This window comes from Colobus angolensis, unplaced genomic scaffold (assembly GCF_000951035.1).
Source record: "Colobus angolensis palliatus isolate OR3802 unplaced genomic scaffold, Cang.pa_1.0 Scaffold5, whole genome shotgun sequence".
In the NCBI taxonomy this organism is placed as follows: domain Eukaryota; kingdom Metazoa; phylum Chordata; class Mammalia; order Primates; family Cercopithecidae; genus Colobus; species Colobus angolensis.
In genome coordinates this window covers 876,821-896,703 of record NW_012118487.1, presented here as the reverse complement: position 1 = coordinate 896,703, position 19,883 = coordinate 876,821, and the positions used below count along the sequence as shown (strand labels likewise).

The 19,883-nt window shown below is 43.5% G+C and overlaps 1 protein-coding gene across 1 annotated transcript in view; it reads right to left on the bottom strand.

The window, feature by feature from the left end:
• FAT1 (FAT atypical cadherin 1) overlaps window positions 1-19,883 on the bottom strand; it is a 140,043-nt gene that overhangs the window by 116,990 nt on the left and 3,170 nt on the right. The window contains exon 2 of the mRNA XM_011959511.1: window positions 3,608-6,890. Coding sequence (XP_011814901.1) covers window positions 3,608-6,872 — 3,265 coding nt within the window. The 5' untranslated portion in view covers window positions 6,873-6,890. The remainder of the gene's footprint in view (window positions 1-3,607; window positions 6,891-19,883) is intronic.

Genomic DNA, 19,883 nt, shown 5'->3' with positions numbered 1-19,883 from the left:
GTCTCCATCTCCTGACCTCGTGATCTGCCCGTCTCGGCCTCCCAAAGTGCTGGGATTACAGGCTTGAGCCACCGCGCCCGGCCCCAAATAATTTTTCACATGGCACTCTCCCCTTCCAAACCTCACATGGAAGGGCAGTCACGTGGCATGGATCTGTCAGAACAGCTCACCAACATCCAGAGGCCTCTCCAGGAAGGGCAGATGATGCCGCAAGGCCTGCGGGAGTCTGCGCCCGCCATCCCCACTCTGCCATGACGCCTTCTCTCGCTGCAAAGCCATTTGCAAAACATGTACAAAACACAGAGCTAACAGGACTGCCCATTTGGGAACAGATTTTTAGGTAGTCCATAGAATTTCTACTTCTACAAAAAACAGAAAACTACTTTTCAGAAGAGGTTTCCAATTTAAGCAGATTTAAAGAGAAGAAGAGGAAAGATCTTAAAATAGAACTTCATTCAGCTTGCTGGATAGCTTCTCTGTGCTGTGAGAAGTATATAAACGATACACATATTTGACTAGGTTGAAATAGGTAAAACATGACAAAAATTTGGTTATAATTCTCAACCAGCACTATAGCTTTAAGTTAAGACAAAGGCAAGAAGCGAAGAGTTACGTGGACAGGTTGTTGGTTCCCAGAGCCACAGCACTCCTGCACAGGCTCATATTAATTAGCGCAATATTAAATGCACCAATTAGGCAAAGTAAGACCCTGGCAGAAGTGGGCAATGGGCAGGGTGTGAGGTTCCAGCAAGCACCAGCCTGGCCTGGGCCGGGCGCACGCCCATGCACACTGAGCTGTAGTGCAGTCTCCGGCGACCCCAACAGTTGTTTCTCAACCGCCCCTCCATTTCTTCACCTGACGTGCAGCTTTCCGCACTTTCGTCGTGCCCTAGAAATTAGTTAAGACACACTCTAAGTGAATAATTAGCATGCCTAATTTTAGCCAACAAAACATACTGATTTTTCCTCAAGAAGTTTCTACACTGTGATACCAATGGTCCTGCCAGGAATCTCTGATGAAATAACTTGGGCTGATAATTCTTCTGCCAAAAAATATATCTTGTAATGAATACAAGGTCCAATGTGTAAATATTATTCTATCACTTTTATTCATTTCCAAAAGCATATAAACATAAGTCTACTGTACGCTACTTATTTTCTCTGTAAAGCAAGAACCACAGAATAAATGACCTACAAATTTCCAGCTTCTCTCTCGCCTTTAAATCTCAGTATTTACACAAATGTGTAACAGTGTCTTATATACTTACCAACCCCACTGCCATAATCCCAACACCTCCTGCCCTCCCACTAAATTACTACTGGAAAAGTCTGGCACTACCCTTTCTGGAAAATGCCATAAATCTATTTTGGGACACCACCTCGTTTGGCTGTTTCCCTATTTTTTTTTTTTTATGGTAGTAAAAATATCCCACTGTCTTAAATGTATAGGTGAAAAACACTAGTTTCCAAATGATTCCTTAAAAAGCAACAATAAAAATACTCCTCATTTGAAAGAAAAAACCCAAAAGCCAGTGTTCATCTAAAATCATGAAGAGAATTTAAATTAAGGTTTTGGTTCCATTTTCTGTCTCAACTTTAACTTTTAACAGTTCTTTATAGGCTTTTGAAACCTACTTTGGAGAAGAAAAAGAAAGTAGAAATAACTGCTCTTCAAAAATTTTACAAAAACAGTTTGATTCAGCATCGGTTATTAAATTTGGGGTATTTTCCTACGTTGAAACTGTATCTAAAAATTCTAACTTATATTTGACAGATAAAATGATAAGACATTTTACTCTTCAGAGGATTATCAAATGCTGTTGATTATGCTATTTTGTCTTGAAACAAACTAATTATAGGTACTTTGGATACTGATATCTAGTCTGTAGACCTAAAACACAGGCCATGGGCTAGTGGGATATAGCCAACAGAGAAAGAACTCCTTGCATTAACAGAAGCACAAAAATATATTACAACTTCCAAAATAACGTGTTTTGTTTTTTGTTTTTTTTTTTTTTTTTTTTTGAGACAGAGTCTGGTTCTGATGCCCAGGCTAAAGTGCAGTGGCACAATCACAGTTCACTCCAGCCTCGACCTCCTGGACTCAAGTCATCCTCCCACCTTAGCCTCCCAAGTAGCTGGGACTACAGGTGTACCACCAGCCCAGCTTTTTTTTCTTTTGGTAGAAATGAGGTTTTGCTGTTACCCAGGCTGGTCTTGAACTCCTGGCCTCAAGCAGTCCTCCCACCTGCGCTTCCCAAAGTGCTGCAATTACAGGCGTGAGCCATCGCACCCAGCCCAAAATAACATATTTCTAAACAGTAGTTACATTTTTCATGTGCTACACACCTATTATATGTGGGCATGGATCCCAGGGTGGGTGTTGATTGAAGACTTTTTTGGGTTTTTGTGTGTGTGGTATTACTGAATATATAAAGTTTAAAGGTAATTTTTAAAAGGTCCCTTTTAAAATGCACAGATTTATAAAGTACACATGGATGAGATCAGTAAACAAATTGAGCCCCCCACCTATTGCTGATGAGTGCTTTGATCACCCCTTTTCTATTTCCACTATCATTCTCAGAGGGCAGGACATGAAAAGCCAACATATTCATTCATTTACTCACGTAGTCTTTTAACACTGATTGAACAGCTTTTATGTGCCAGGCGCTTTTTGCTAGGTGCTAAAGACAGACGATGCAGGGGCTAAAAGCCTGCCCTGAAAGGCTCACACTCCATCAGGACATATTGACACATAACTACAATATCTGTGCAGTAAGACCGAGGTATGTACAAAGTGCAGCGCAGGCACATCCGAGCTTGAACTGCTTGGAGGTCCTGGTTTCAGAATGACAACAAAGCACCGCTACCATGAATAAACCTACCACACGCCAGGAGTTTTCCCGAGTTATTTCACTCTACCCTCACTTAAACCTTCTAGTAATTCTAAGTGTCCCCATATAGGAGAGGAAAAAGTTAGTTCTAAGAAGTAATTTGCTTGTCCAAGATCACCAATGATCAACTAGAAGAGCCAGGATTCCAAGCCAGGTCTTTTCAGTTCAACGCGCCACTATCCTGCCTCTGCCTCTCAACCAAAATCTAGACGAGGTACTAAGTGAAGACCACATTAGAGCAGTTTTGGCACATAATCTCTGCATGCACTGGATAACTCTGCAGGTACGCAACAACCTCTGAATGGCATGCCAGATGATAGTAACAGTTTTTCTAAGTATGAGCCTGCAAATACACTGACTGAAAAAAGTTGGAAAGGCTTCTCAAAGTTAGAACAAAACCATAATGATGCTTTTGACAATAGAGTACAAAGTTGGAGATCAGTATCAGTGGTAACAATTTCAACGTACCCCTGGTCTTTCACTCACTTTACGCCACTTAAATCATTCAGGCCCTTTTGTTTCCATCTTCATGGCTTACGACGAATAAACACACCTACATACAGCAGCCTGGCCAAAAAAATATTCACATGCACGTCTACACCAAGCCCAAAGAGCAACCGGGAATTGTGAAGAAGCTGTCACAGGGCAGATGGTTAAAGAAAAAAAAAAACATGGAAGAGGGTATCAAATGAGAGCAACGAAAACATATTTACCTGTCTCTTCACCTATTTTGAAAACACCAATGCCAGAGCCATCTCTAATGGAGTATCGGATCTCCCCATCTCTTCCGGAGTCCTCATCACGAGCCGACACTGTCATTACCAATGAACCAATAGGTGTGTCTTCCTTCACCGCCCCCTTTTCCACAAAGCTGGAAAACACCGGTGGGTGCAAGTTCTCGTTCACATCAACCACCTCAACTTCAACATAGCAAGCAGAAGACAGAGAAACTGGCTTCCCCTTGTCTTTGGCCCTCACAGTGAGATTATACGCTTGCTTCTTTTCAAAATCCAACTGCTGGACGATTCTAACTGCTCCACTGAGTCTATCCACATCAAAGTTTCCTTCTCCGTGGTCCACAAGGCTGTATCTCACTTGACCAGACGGACCTAAATCAGGATCGTGGGCTTCTAACCACATGACGACGGTTCCTTCTGGAAGATCCTCTCGGACTTTCACACGATAATTAGGTGGAATAAATTTAGGGGGGTTGTCATTCACATCTTCTAGTGACACTTTCAAAACCGCCGTGGAGAACAGCTGGGGCTCTTCTCTGGCGTGGTCCCTGGCTTCAATCTTTAAGTAGTGCTCATGCTGCAGTTCTCGATCCAGAGGGTGCGCGATTTTAACAACACCCGTCGCGCTGTCAATTGAAAACCTATCTGTGTCTGTAAGAATTGAGTACGTCACGTGTCCATTGGGCCCTAGGTCTTGATCTGTGGCTTCAACCTGGATGATTTCACTATGTACCTCCTTGTCTTCACTCACTTCCACAAAATAGCTCTCCTGTAAAAACTCGGGTGGATTATCATTGGCATCGACAACCACAACGTCTAGAAGACGCCACGCAGCCTTCTGGGGTATCCCAAGGTCATAGACAGTAATATTCAGGGTGTACCTGTCCGTTGTTTCACGGTCAAGAGGAGAGAAAATTTTCAGCATTCCTGTTTCCATGTCAACCATGAAGCAGCTATCCTCATTTCCTCCAGAAACAGCATAGACCAGTTTTCCATTGAAGCCAGTGTCAAGGTCAGTGGAATTCAGGAACATTACACTGGACCCCACAGGCTGGTTTTCCTTTACTTGAATACCAGTCGGAAGAGTGCTTCTGAACTGTGGGACGTGAGCATTGACAGAGTGAGAATCGAAGAAAATATCCTCCACGTCTCCCTGGTTGTGTAATTTATTTGCCTGCAGGAGTTTCTCCGCCAGCATTTTGGCAACACCAGTCTCTTCACAGTGCAAGTTTACCAGCTTGCGACTGGCAGCCACTGTGATGTTGATGTATAACGGTGTGGCAAAATTTTCTCCATCCGTAGCTGTGATTCTCAGACTGTGAAAAGACACCTTTGCACCTAAGCCATCCATGAGCGATTGCTTCAATGACAATACCCCAGAGTTGGGGTTTAAACTAAACAAATCCAGTTCATTTCCAGCTTCAATCTGATACTGCACCAGCTGAAGTTCATCTGCATCAATAGCAGAAACAGTAGTTATTTGCTCTCCCACGCCTAGTTCTCGGGGAATTGTCCCTTCACAATTTATTTTCTCAAACAAAGGTGTGTTGTCATTCAAGTTATTGAGAGTAATTGTAGCAAGGACTTCGGCCTCCCGGCGGTACGGCAAGCCCCAGTCTGATGCACGAATCCTCAGAGTATAAACCCGAGGCATCAGTTCGTAGTCCAGGTTTTCTGACGTACTCACAGCACCAGTGAAATGGTCAATCACAAACGGCACATGATTTAAATTTGTGATACTGTATGTCACGTATCCATTCTCACCCTCATCAGGGTCTACGGCGCTCAGGCTCATGACAGTAGTACCGATGGGCACGTTCTCATCAAAAGCAGCTTTGTATGCTGTCTGGGTAAATTCAGGCGGATTGCTATTTGCACCTAAGACTTTCACCAAGACCTTGGTGGAGGCTTTTCTGTCACTTGTTGTTACTTCGAGTTCAAAATGGGCTGCCTGCTGTTTTTTAACTGGTTCTAAAATAGAAATGAGACCAGTGTTGTAATTTAAACTGAATTTAGCTTTTCCGGGTGTACTTTTAAAAACATACCTCAAATGGGAATAACCAGGAATGGCCTTTACCATGACCACAGGAGTGTTAGGAGGAGCAAATTCACTTATTTCTGCTCTGTAAACATCCTTTTCAAACTTGACTGGCCCGGCTTTGAACTGCGGAGAAGTCACGTGAATTACTTTAACAGAAGAGAACTGGGGCGGAGTTCCTTTATCTTTAGCCTGTAGTGTGAGATTGTAGCCGAAAGGATGACTGTCCCAATCAACGCCACTGATGGCTTTGACTTTATACTCCTTACTCCCTGGAAAGGACCTCACGGTTCTGAACTGCTGGAGAAGGTCGCCTGCCACGATGCTTAAAGACGCTATTTCACCATTGGCCCCCTGATCACAGTCATCCACTGTCACAATGGCGTATGTTGGGTCCCTGTCCAGCTCTGACGGTGACAACGTCACTGCTGTTATCACAGGAGCACATTCGTTGGCTTGTTCGATGTGCACCGTCAGCCTGGCCATGCTGCTGATGCCACTGCTCCCATACAATTTCATTCCACGGTCCACAGCGAGGATTTCCATCTCATACAGCTTGGTCTCTAGGTAATCAAGTCTACCAGTTAACACTATCACACCACTGGTTGGGTGAATAGCAAACATATCTGTTCGATCTTTAAAGCTGTAGTAAAATTCCCCATTGGTTCCTATGTCTGCGTCTGTGGCGCTGACTCTTGCAATACTGGTCCTTATGGCTGTGTTTTCAGGTAAAGAAACGCTGTATGAGGTGGGTGAGAATAATGGTCTCAAGTCATTTGTATCCAGCACCTGCACCCTGACCTTTGTTCGCGCCTCCATATTAGTATTTTTTTCAACTGCTTTCACTATCAATGTGTAGTGGTCTTTCACTTCTCTATTAAGAATAGCTGTATTTCCTCCTTTGGTCCTTATTCTTAGAAAGCAAAAGTCTCCGAGAATGTACTCTTCAGCTTTGAACAGGTTTTCACTGTCTCCGGAGACAATTTTGTACCTTACTTCCCACGATGGATGTGTAATGTAAATACCCATCTTGACAGGATGCCCCACGTAAGTCTTAGCTGCAGAGTTCTCATGCACGGTGACGTTGTACTGGAGATGTGTAAACTGTAGAGGAGTCTGTTCAAGTCTTTGGCTGCCATCACTGTCTCCAAAATGTTGGAGGAGGAGGAGCAGAAGCAGAAGCAAGGCCGAATGTCTCCCCATTGCTTAACTCTCAGGAATCTGAAACAGAAGAAATCAGAATCGTCACCGTGGGGAATAAAACAAGCGAAAGTGTGTAATTGTTTTAAACCTCTCATTTAAACAAATATTTTCCATACACATGGAATATAAATAAATGCAACGGTTTGAGTTTTTTTCATGTTTTCCAATATAAGTATCAACATTCTTGTAACATATCTAGAATTACTAAACTTAACAAAAACTTCCTTTTCATTTTTGAATGACAAGGTCTATCTTTCATATTAAACAACTCAAAAATCTTCATGAGTATCAAATGAAAGACTACTAACTGTAACAATCAAGTTACATTTTTATATTTAAATGGTTAAGACAAATATAAGCAACCATTAAAAAGTAATGAACATTGTTCACATTTACTTGTATACAACGAATTAAATGATCAAAAGTTGGCAAACTTAATGCCCCTACAGTATTGTGAGAATGCAAAGCTTCTGACAACTAATTCAGAAAAAACAAAAACCAGTAGTGCTTTTACATGGCGCCCCATAACAACAGCTTGTAATCTCCTTTCAAAATTTATCCTGAAATTATGTTATTTCTGTATAAGAATGGTTAAGTTCACTCCCTACATAACGTAGGGTTTACTGTCTCATTCAGCTCTATATAACTACTTAAAGGTATTAAAGCAATTATATCATCAAGTCTGATACTTAACACCAACATAAGCCCCAAAGAAAGGCAATTTACAAAAGAAAAACCAGAATTCAGCAGTTTGATGTCAAGCAGCGCTTTTCCTCTCTAACTTAGTGAAGCAAATCTTACCAACTATATCAATGTTTTATCACCACTGCTGTCAACAACCAGTTGTTCACGGAATGCCTCCTATCTTCAGGGCACCGAACAATCTGTCTCCCCAGGCCCCTCCATGAGAAGACGACACACACACACACAAAAGCTAAATCTTCTAAGCTAACACACATAAAGGGTCAAATCAATGTATTAATACACGGTGGCATACCCTGCAGGAGAGTCCCTGGGTGACTGGGGGAGGAAAGAGGGAAACTGAAGAAATGAAGAAAACGTTGCCTTTAACAAATGGCAAATGGGAAGGTGGGCGAAGTCCACTGGGCTGAGGTCTGGCCAGGGAAGCAGGACAGTTATTTTCAGATCAACTGTTCCCTTTTGCCAACAAATTCATCTTGTAAATCAATGCAGCTTCGCTAAACGCCCCAGCACGGCTGGTAGAGGACAGCACTGTGATCTTGCAAAGTTACCCTCAAACTAATATTCACAAAATGTGAATGCCACCAGAGGTAAATGAATAGCAAACTGGAGGGTGAGTTTGACAGCCCAGTTGAAACTGGTACAATAACATTAATTTATAGTATCTTAACTTAGCTACTGCCAACTCTGCCCCGTAAGTCCTTGCCTTAGGGGGAAGAAAAGACCTGATGTGCTTAAAGCAATTAAAGCTTAATTGATATTGAATCACGTTCAAGTTGGCCACCCTAACTTGTTCTTTCGCTATGAAGCCTTCTCCTCTCCAGAGAAAGTCAGAAATTAGACAGATTTTTGGCTTCCAGGAGAACAATTATCATTTAAACAAAATAAGAAAACAATTTTCTCCCAAAACTATCTCTTTAAGTATCTCCATTTAGTCAACAGTTCTAATACTCAGGGAAATCTGAATATTATAAAATAATCTTGTAATTTTATCAAAACAAATGAAAAGTTCAATTCAACCTAGAGGTATGGAGGACCTTTTATTAGACAGAACCCTGCATGGTGTTAAAGAATAAAAGACAAAGATCCCAATCCCAAGGGATTTACAAACTAGAAATAAAAACACACATAATGAGGCTGGGTGTGGTGGCTCACACCTGTAATCCCAGCACTTTGGGAGGCCAAGGCAGGTGGATCCCCTGAGCTCAGGAAGTTCAAGATCAGCCTGGCCAACATGGTGAAACCCTGTCTCTACTAAAAATACAAACATTAGCAGGATGTGGTGGTGCATGCCTGTAACCTCAGCTACTCCAGAGGCCGAGGCAGCAGAATCACTTGAACCCAGGAGGCAGAGGCTGCAGTGAGCCAAGACGGCGCCATTGCACTCCAGGCTGGGCAACAGAGCTAAACTCTGTCTCAAAAAAAAAAAAAAACAAAACCAAAAACACTTGGATGATGTTTAGCAAGCAGTGTCTTTTGTTTCAGGAGACACATTATATTTTAGGATATTTTTACCATCATCCACTGTACAACAAAGTATTATACTAGGATTCTATTGCAAGTACTTGAAGTAGTTTTGCTTAATTCTACATACAAAGTTATCGTGCAGCCATTAAAAAGGTAGGATAGCACTCTGTATGTTGACATATGTCTAGCTATATTAACTGGAAAAACTAAGCTGATCCTATGTGTATTTGTTTAAAAAAGAGGAGAAGGGGGCGCAGATAAAATGTACCCACGGATACAGTTTAAAATGGACAGAAAAGTCTAGGCAGACAAGCAGCTGTTCAGAGCGGTAACTTCTAGAGAACCGGCAGAGAAACAGGCAGCTGAGGAAGTGATTACGGTGGCATTTGTCTCTCCCATGGACTTTTTAGACGAGTATGTGTTATCTTTATCATCCATTCACCCCTTCCGTTAATTATTTAATTCCTTTTACACATGTTTAATGAGTGCATACTAGACCTCAGGTGAGTTCGAGATTCTGGGGGTTCAAACGTGAACCAAATTCCCAACAAGTCCTGACGGAAGACACACTTCCTGGCAAGAGACAGACAGACAGACAAGTAAACAGAGTATATCCGATGCCCGTAAGTGCGTGCTAAGGAGAAAACTAAAGCAGGGCAAAGAAAGACCACGGTCCGGAACCTGAAGGAAAAGAGGTTGGAACCCTAAAACCAAAGGGCCAGGGCTCACACTAGTGACGTGCTGGGCAACTCTTAGATTCTTTGGAGCAATGGAGAGTGTTCAGTATTATTCCTGGTCCCCACCAGTTAGAAGCCTGTGGCATCTGCCTCATCACCCAGCTGTGATGACTAAAAATATCTCTATCTCAAGACATTGCCAAACATCCTCTAGGGCAGAAAGTCACACCGGCGGAGAAGCACTAGATCAGGGAAGCAAAAAAGGGACCACATGGCTGGGGCACAGTGACTGAGGGACAGCAGTAAGGCTGGAGCACATCCTGGGAGAGAACCTATCATGAAAGAGGGCTTTCTTTAAAAAAAAATAAATAAACCTTATTTTAGAATGCTTTCAGATTTACAGAAAAGTTGCAGAGAGAGCTTCCCCTACCGTTGACATCTTGCATGACTACATTATACTGCATACAACTCATGAACCAGTACTGAGACGTCGTCACTAACTGCAGTCCGTACTTCACTCAGATTTGCTCAGATTTCACCCAAGACCTTCTCTCCATCCCAGAATCCCTTCCAAGACTCCACCTTACATTTAGCTGTCATGTCTCCTAAGGCTCCTCTGGAATGTACGTTTCTCAGATTTTCCTCGCTTTTAATGATCTGGACAGTTTCGAGAAGTACTAGTCAGGTATTTTGTAGGATGTCCCTCAACTGGAATCTGATGTTTTGCTCGTGATTAGACTGGGGTTAGGTTTTGGGGAGGAAAGCCACAGAGGTAGAGTGTCATTTCCATCACACCGTAGCAAGGGGTAAAATCAACCCGATGTGTCAATGTGGACACTGCCCCTGATCACGTGACTGAGGTAGTGTCTGCCAGGTGCTTCAGTCAGGTGACTTTCACCCATTCCTATACTGTATGATTTGGAGGGAAATCACCACATGCAGCCCACGCTTAAGAGGTGGCGAGTTTTGCTACCCAAACTATTTAGTAACTCTTCTATGAAACTGATTTGTCTATCTTCCCCTATTTATTGATTCAATTGTTCTTTCTTTTTCAGGGTCTGGCTCTCTCGCCCAGGCTGGGGCACAGTGGCACGATCTCGGCTCACTGAAGCCTTAAGCTTGTTGGGCCCCAGTCTCAGTCTCCTGAGCAGCTGCGACTATATAGGTGTGTCTGTCGATTTAGACTGACAGAATTTTAGATACTCAGGGACTACCACCAAGCGTGGTATTTTTTGTAGAGACGGGGTTTCACCATGTTGCCCAGGCTGGTCTCAAACACCAAGGCTCAAGCGATTTGCCCGACTCATCCTCCCAAACTGCTAGGATTACAGGTGTGAGCCACTGCACCCAGCCTGAATCTTTGTTTTTTTTCTTAAGATCAGTAAGTATTGGCCGAGCGCAGTGACTCACGCCTGTAATCCCAGCACTTCAGGAGGCCAAGACAGGCAGATCACGAGGTCAGGAGATTAAGACCATCCTGGCTAACACAAGGAAACCCCGTCTCTATTAAAAATACAAAAAACTAGCCGGGCCAGGTGGCGGCGCCTGTAGTCCCAGCCACTCGGGAGGCTGAGGCAGGAGAATGGCGTGAACCCGGGAGGCGAGCCTGCAGTGAGCCGAGACCGCGCCACTGCACTCCAGCCTGGGCGACAGAGCGAGACTCCGTCTCGATAAACAAAGATCAGTATGGACTCATGGATAAAGGACGATTTTCAGGACTTTAGAGTTCAGTGTAAATCAAATGAGAAGCCCCCCAGATGATTCTGAACAGAGGAGTGCCATGGTCTAAGTAAAACGGAAAAGCCTGTGAGGCAGCCAGCAGAAGCTGGAGCGCGACCAGAGCAGTCGGAGGCTGCAGCAACAACACAGGCAGAGGGCCTGCGGGTTAGGGCACAACAGGGGTAGGGGGCAGACTCTGAATCTATTTCAGGGTTTCCTGATGCACTGGAATGGAGAGAGGAAGGCAAAGGAGGAGTCAGCAGTACCACAGAGGATGCCAAAGTGCTGAGCGTAGAGAACAAGTGGGCCAGGAACCAAGAGGGAGACAGAAGGAGCAGAATCCTTGGGGAGCAGATTGGGGGGTCAGTTTTGGACAGGGTAAGATGGGAACGGCCACTGGCTATCCAAGTAAAGAATGTGAGTGGGCCGGGCGCGGTGGCTCACGCCTACAATTCCAGCACTTTGGGAGGCCCAGGCAGGCAGATCACGAGGTCAGGAGATCGAGACCATCCTGGCTAACACAGTGAAACCCCATCTCTACGAAAAACGCAAAAAATTAGCCGGGCGTGGTAGCAGACACCTGTAGTCCCAGCTACTCGGGAGGCTGAGGCAGGAGAATGGCGGGAACCCGGGAGGCAGAGCTTGCAGTGAGCCGAGATGGCGCCACTGCACTCCAGCCTGGGCCATAAAGCAAGACTCCATCTCAAAAATAAAAAATAAAAATAAAAAGACTGTGAGTGGGCAGCAGATAAGTGGGAGACTCCAGTCCGCAGACAGAAATTTGAGAGTTCTCAGAATATGAAAGATGGTATTTAAAACCACAGAACTGAATGACATCACCAAGGGAGAGCGCAGGCGGAAGAAAAAAAAATCCAAGAGCAGAGCCCCAAGATTTGAAGGGCCCAAGTGGGAGGCCCAAGAGGAGATGGTGGCCACTGAGGGAGGAAAGCGAACCACAACACAGTGGTGTGATAAGAAACCGTGAGTAAATAAAGATTTTTGTGCAGCTGAAGCCTAACATTACAACTTGGAGACAAGCCATAAATACTCACTAATCCAGCAGGGGGCTCACGCCTGTGATCCCAGCACTTTGGGAGGCTAAGGTGGGCGGATCACAAGGTCAAGAGATCGAGACCATCCTGGCCAACATGGTGAAACCCTGTCTCTACTAAAAATACAAAATTTAGCTGGGTGTGGTGGTGCGCACCTGTGGTCCCAGCTACTTGGGAGGCAGAGGCAGGAGAATTGCTTGAACACGGGAGGCGGAGGTTGCAGTGAGCCGAGATCACATCATTGCAATCCAGCCTGGGTGACAGAGCAAGACTCTATCTCAAAAAAAAAAAAAAAAAAAACACTCGCAAATGCGCCAGGCTGTTCCCCCTCATCCACCCTGCCAGAAGGCTCTGGCACTCTTCTGTCCCCCAAGACACATGGACCATGCCCAACACATCAGGTTGTCCCCGTGGTGTCTCAGGTACTCAGTCCCACCACAGCCCCCGCCACCACCCACTCATCCCCAGCCGGGTTACCAAACACCCAATTACCTTCCATATCCTACTCACCAGTTCTCATGGGACACAATACAGCTGGGACGGACTTGTGGACCACATTCGTAACTGAGACCTTTGAAAGCCCTGAATGTACTCCGCAAACTTGACTAACAGAATGCTATTGTGATTAGAATAAATTATTAAATGAAAAAATACACTTTTTGGGAGATATTCTTAACCCTGCAATAATGTAACCGAACCACGAACGCAGGTTTCACTATAAAAGCCACCGTGATCAAAACAAGGTCTGTGGGTGGCTCTTACGCAAAACAAACAGAAAAAAGACTCAAACACCATTTCATCTAAAAAGGACCTTACCACCTAGACTCCTTGCTTATGGAAATTAAACTCCAAAGACCATCTGAGCCAAGGGCTATACTTTGATATTTAGAAGGTGATCACACTACTTAAACTCACTGTAATTTGGGATTTCTAAAATGCATTTTCCAAAGCAAAAACAGAGAGTGTTTACTTAGTTCAGCCTTGAGGGAGAAGGGCTCCCGGTCCAAAGCTTAAATATCTTTAGCATAGATCTCTGAAAATCTATACATACGGGAGAAAAATAACTTTTCCAGTAAAAACCAGATATTAGTATCTTCATATTTCTTCATTAGGGAGACCTTCATGTAAAATGCTTCAATCCATTACTGTGACTGCACATTCTTCACAAAACAAAACACAGCCCCTGTGCTGAAAACAGAACTGCAAATATGCAAGTGTTTAGACGACCTCAAGCTCAAGTCCTCGAAGGGTTTCACCCGCCACAGAGAGAGGACATTAGGTGGGACGCGGCACCACACAGTGCATCAATTCTGTTCAACGCTGCACGTTTACTACTGAGAGGCCACAATTCCTAAAAACACAAGTAGTCATTCCAGCCCTTTATGGAACAGGAAAACATTATTAAACTTTTTAAGTTGAGAACTTTGTGTTCTCTCTCACTGTGCTCTTCTCCACTCTCATTTTCTATCAACATAGTGAAAGCGTCAGGAGAATTTAACTCATGATTAAAATTTGGAACTTTTGAGTTCAGTTCAGTGTCACCTTTTTAAAGTATTTTTAAGAGATCTCTAAATTGCAAGCATCTTTTTTTTCCCCCCGAGACAAAGTCTTGCTCTGTCTCCCCAGCTGGAGAGCAGTGGCACCATCCATAGCTCATTGCAGCACCAACCTCCCACGCTCAAGTGATCCTCCCACCTCAGCCTCCCGGGTACCTGGGCGTACCACCATGCCCAGCTAATTTTTTGTATTTTTGTAGAGATGGGGTTTCACCATATTGCCCAGGCTGGTCTCGAAGTCCTGAGCTCAACTTATCCACCTGCCTGGACCTCCCAAAATGCTGGGATTACAGTCGTGAGACACTCTGCCTGGTCCGCAAACACATGAAGTTGTCAAGAGATTACGAATTGTAAATGAGTTTGTTTTGTTTTGTTTTGAGACGGTCTTGTTCTGTCACCTAGACTGGAGCACAGTGGTACAATCTTGGCTCACTGCAACCTCCGTCTTCTAGGTTCAAGTGATTCTCATGCCTCAGCCTCCTGAGTAGCTAGGACTACAGGCATGCACGACCACGCACCAGATACTCTGATGCCACAAAATCCTGCCTCTTTTACAGCTCCTCCCACTCCTGACACATTGTGCAGAATCCATACACACACACAGGTTCTTCCCCTACTTAAAAAATAAACTTGGCCAGGCACGGTGGCTCACGCCTGTAATCCCAGTACTTGGGGAGGCTGAGGTGGGCAGATCATGAGGTCAAGAGATCGAGACCATCCTGGCCAACCTGGCGAAACCCCATCTCTACTAAAAATACAAAAATTAGCCGGGCGTGGTGGCAGCACCTGTAGTCCCAGCTATTCAGGAGGCTGAAGCAGGAGAATCGCTTGAACCCAGGAGGCGGAGGTTGCAGTGAGCTGAGATCGCGCCATTGCACTCCAGCCTGGGTGACAGAGACTCCATCTCAAAAAAAATAAAATAAATAAACTTCATTCAAATCTTCACTTCTTTCAAACAAACACTCTTATTCTTCTCTTTTTTTACACTGGCGAAGATCGCAAAAAAAGGAGTTGCACAGCACCGCCCTGGCTTCCTTAGAACTCCCTCAGTGCTAAACACTGCTCCACCGAGATCCTGCAGGTCCACCCTGGCAGAACAGCTGTTCCAGCATCACAAGCTAATGTCAAACCAATGACCTTTCTCAGTGCTCATCCTCCTTGATTTCATGACACCTTTGACACTACTCACTCCCCTCCCCAACACTCCTGATCCTTCATACAGTCACAGAGTCCCCCAAAACAAAGAGGCAATCCAAAGGTATGAAAAACGAATGACAACATTCTCCTGATTCTCTTCCATATTCTTTTACACTCTACATTGACTCACCTAAAACGCTAGCATTACAAACTTGTCTTCCAACTCTTCCTCCACACGCATTTATTACCACCCTTAAATATCTCATCCACTCTGCCTCCAATCATGAAGTGTCAGTGCACCAAATCTAAAATCTCAGCTCTAATCTCTCTCAAACGCCTTGTAACACTCCTGAAATACCATCAAACCTAAGTTATACAATTGGCCTTCACTATAGCGGAGTTCTGCATCCATGGATCCAATCAACCTCAGATTGAGAAAGTCTTTAAAATAAACAATAAAACAGTAAAAATACAAATAGTACCCCATTTTATATAAGGGACTTGAGCATCCTCAAATTTGGGTATAAAATCCCAAATCTCCCTTAGAGACCAAGGGACAACTATACAGACTTTTCACCCATTCTCCATTGCAAAATAACAGCTCTTCCAGTGTATTTTCCAGTCTCGCCACTTACCAAATTAACCAAGTTTGCAAACCAACAAACCAAACAAAAAGGAAGGGATTGGGAGAACATCAAATGTGGAACCTAGCTCCAGCTTTGTCACTAATCAACTGGGTGAATTCAAGGAACTTGCTTAATCTTTTCAACTCCATTTATTCAAGAAATTGAAGGATGGACTAAAATCTTTACAGCCTCCTGGCTCTCAAACCTTCATTTCTTAAAAGTTATCCAGACTTGACATTTCTTTCTCGATTTCTCAAAATGGTTCCCTTTGCATTTCTGCTGCTGCCACCCAGTTCAAATGAGTATTTTGTTCATGCAGAGTATTCCTACAGTCTTTTGGTATTCCTGCTTTCTGCCCCCAATCTCAGTGAACCTATTCAAATTTCTTTGTGACATTATTCTTTAGTTTGAAAATATTCAGTATTTCCCCTTAGCCTGCTAAGTATATTCTTTTTAACCTTGCATTACAGACCTTTGATAATCTGACATCTACCTAATTTCCTAATTTCCCAAGACTACTTCTTATTTCAAAACAAAAAGGGATACTTCCCAGACTTGCAACAAGTTCAGTAACCAAGCTGTCTTGAGCCAATAACACCACCTAGTGGTGAAGGCTCTAAACTAATGTAACATCTTGACCTCTTCCCTTCCGAAAGTAATGCAAACATCAATCTTTTTTTTTTCGTCTTCTACTTCTCACATACAGCTTATTTATTTTCACCTTTCTCTTCAACATTTCCTTCTTTTTCTCTCTCCTTAACCTCTGCCTCATAAAAAGAATAATCTCTTTTTTAATAAGATTATTTAAGTCATAGTCAAGATTATCTGTTCTACCTAGACAAAAAAAAGAAGCCAATCCTTTTCCTAACATAACATGGTATGATGAGGTGTTCAGAATTTCTCTGCACTCATCACGCCACAAGCCACACAATGTTTTCTATAACTTGTTTTGCACACATCATTTCCTCTGCTTGAATTGTTCCCCTCTGAATCACACTTCCCTCAGAACTCACATTATTCTAAATCCACCTGCCCCAGATCCCCCAGTTCAATGAGGTGCTGCTGTGGACCACCTTGACCTGAATGGATCTCTTATCACACTGGTCTATAAGAGACTGTGTACTTGTCCTCTCCCTTATCAGACTACAAGCTGCTTGAGGGCAGGAAACATGATTTGTTCACTAGATGTTGTGTCTGGCTCAGTATTTGACACAGAGGAGGTCCACTATTGTTGGATTGGTAAATGGACAGATGAATGAAGCATTAAGAGTGAGAAATGGGAGGCAGGACTGTGTTGGGGAGGAGATCTAGAGAGGGATAACATAGGAAAATAAAACATCCATCCTTCTCAAATTAACAGAAAATCCAGGCACAACCACGAGGCCGGTAACAACACTGCAGACGGCTGTTCTGTAGAGGACTCACTTCCAGTAGCTCAGAAAGAGGTCACCACCCATCTTATACTGCCCCAAAATTGGCTATAGATAATGTCAGATCAGTGTCTGTTTTGCAGATTATCACGAAGCTCTATCTTTAATATTCTATGAAGGATACAGATTAAATCATGACTAATTTTCCTAAGCAGTGTACAGAAGACTTTATTATTTTTACTTTATAGACTTATCTTCACATCCATAACGAACCCTTGGGATTAAGCAAGAATTCAGGCAACGTATTTAAATCTGGGACTTACAGTAAAAGAAAGATGACTTTAAAAACTTAAAAAAGTGAAATATGTGGATTCCTCATCAGAATATATTTTTGAAATGAAAAGTAGTTCCCCTCAGATATAAGAGAAAGTGGCAACTTCCTGATCTTAATTGACATATATCACTCATTTCAAAAAGTCTTCTCCAGTGTCTAAGGATAAATGAGCCCTTGCAAACTGAACAATTAAGTGAGACCAAAAGACAGAGGTTGGCTTCAACTTCTATATAATCTGGTCAAAAGAACAATTATCTACTGCAAATCCCCACTCATAAAGATTAAACAGCACATCTAGCCTTATGGCTCCCTGCTATTAAATCAGGTCCTTTAGGCTACAAATTATGCCACTGAGACAGAATTTAATGCAATAATAATGTACTAAGTTGATTTGGCTTATTGATTCTACGTAAAATTAGCCAAACTTGGGTGGAAAGCAAGTGGGTAAAGTGTTAAAACGCAAATCTCTAAGATCCTATCCACCTCTAACATTCAAAGAAATGACTGCTTCAAAGGGACCTCAAAGCAAAGTCTAAAGGCAATGGAAAGGTAGAGGATGATCAGGGGAATGAAAACAGAATTAGTTTGTGCATAAGATTTTTCTTTTCATTTATTTATTATTTGCCCAGGCTGAACTGCAATGGTGAGATCTCTGCTCACTGCAACCTCCGCCTCCCGGGTTCAAGCGACTCTCCTGCCTCAGCCTCCCGAGTAGCTGGGATTACAGGCATGCACCATCACACCGGGCTAATTTTGTATTTTTAGTAGAGACAGGGGTTTCTCCATGTTGGTCAGGCTGGTCTCGAACCCCCGACCTCCGGTGATCCTCCCGCCTCGACCTCCCAAAGTGCTGGGATTACAGGAGTGAGACACCGTGCCTGGCCATAATTTTTAAACATTTTTCTTTTGGCACCTGTCCGGACCATGGATTTAAACGATCTACTAACATGGTAAGAACCCAACGGGGATACTTCTAGTGACTAATTAAGAGACAAATAAATATACAGGTGGCCCAAAATGATTTTATAAAGTCCTCTAACAACCTCACTTCTTTTCAGAGTGCCAAAGAATTTGGCTCATTTAAGGTGTTCATTTTTCAAAAAATGGGTATACAAATGCAAACTTCATTCAAATCAAACTTTACCTTATGCTTGTTAAATGCCATGTTTAGCATAACTCAAGGCTTATACCAATTGTTGTTTTAAAAAATTACATAGTGTTTTAAGTATTTTTACATCTTAAATACGAAGGAATAATTCTAATTGTGGAATCAGAACTGTCTTCCTAACACAAAAAGACAAATATCACAATTAACTATTAACTGGAGAAACACCTTTTCAAACGTCCCTGTAACAACTATATGTGTTTGACAGCATAACCAAATTCATTAAGAATAGTGTGAAAAACATCTCTATTACCTAGTTCTCACACACAAATTACACTATCGAAACCTGTATCTGAATATAAGAGGCATTAAGAATCTGCTTTTGAAAAAGAAGTGAATAGTTGAAGGTCGTTTTCTTTTCAGTCTTTTCTCATACTAATAATCACTGTTAATATCCACTCAAAAAAATCGCCTCTATCAGGCACCCGGGAATTGCTTAACAAAAGCCACTTAATGAAACCACAGTTCAGACACACGAAAAAAAAAAAAAAAACTTAACTGCATAGAAAATATTTATGAGTTTACTTTCCTAACTCATACAATTGCGTCCTTGTTTCCAAAGCCTTGCAATTCACATCAGCGGGAACAAAAAAATCTAACACACAGCAGAAAGTTGGCTCTGTAAAAGAAAGCACCGAGGTTTTTTTTTTCTTTTTTAAGCAATGAAAGACCAAAACCTCTTTCTTTTAAAAAGATCTTAAAAGTTCCTCCTCCAGAGAAGACAGAAAACACAGACAAACCGCACATTGTGCAGATGTTCAGCCCCGAAATGCAGCCTCGCAGCCCTTCACTCCGCAGTCCACCGGTTGCATCTACACCTCCAAGCAGCGCTCCTGCAGGGCGCAAACACCCAGGGACCCAGGGACCCAGAGACCGGCAGCCCCGCGCGGGCCTCCCGCGTGCACTTCTCAGCGACAGGGTCTTTCGCAGACGGCGGGATGCCCCAGGAGACCGCGAGGCCGGCGCAACGCGGCGAGCTCCCGGAGGGAAGGCGGCGAGCCAGAAAGGATCGCACCCCAGCAATGGCTCCGGGCCGGCCCCGCGCGGTCGCCACCTCCCACTCCGCCGCCGGCACCCCACTAGCCAGTACTGAACTTCGCAAGTCGGAAGGACCGACTCACTCCACCCTCCGCAAGGTCGCGCACTCCTCGGTTTTCCGCAGCGCCGGAGCCCGAGCCGGGGACCGGGCGGGCACCCACGGAGCCC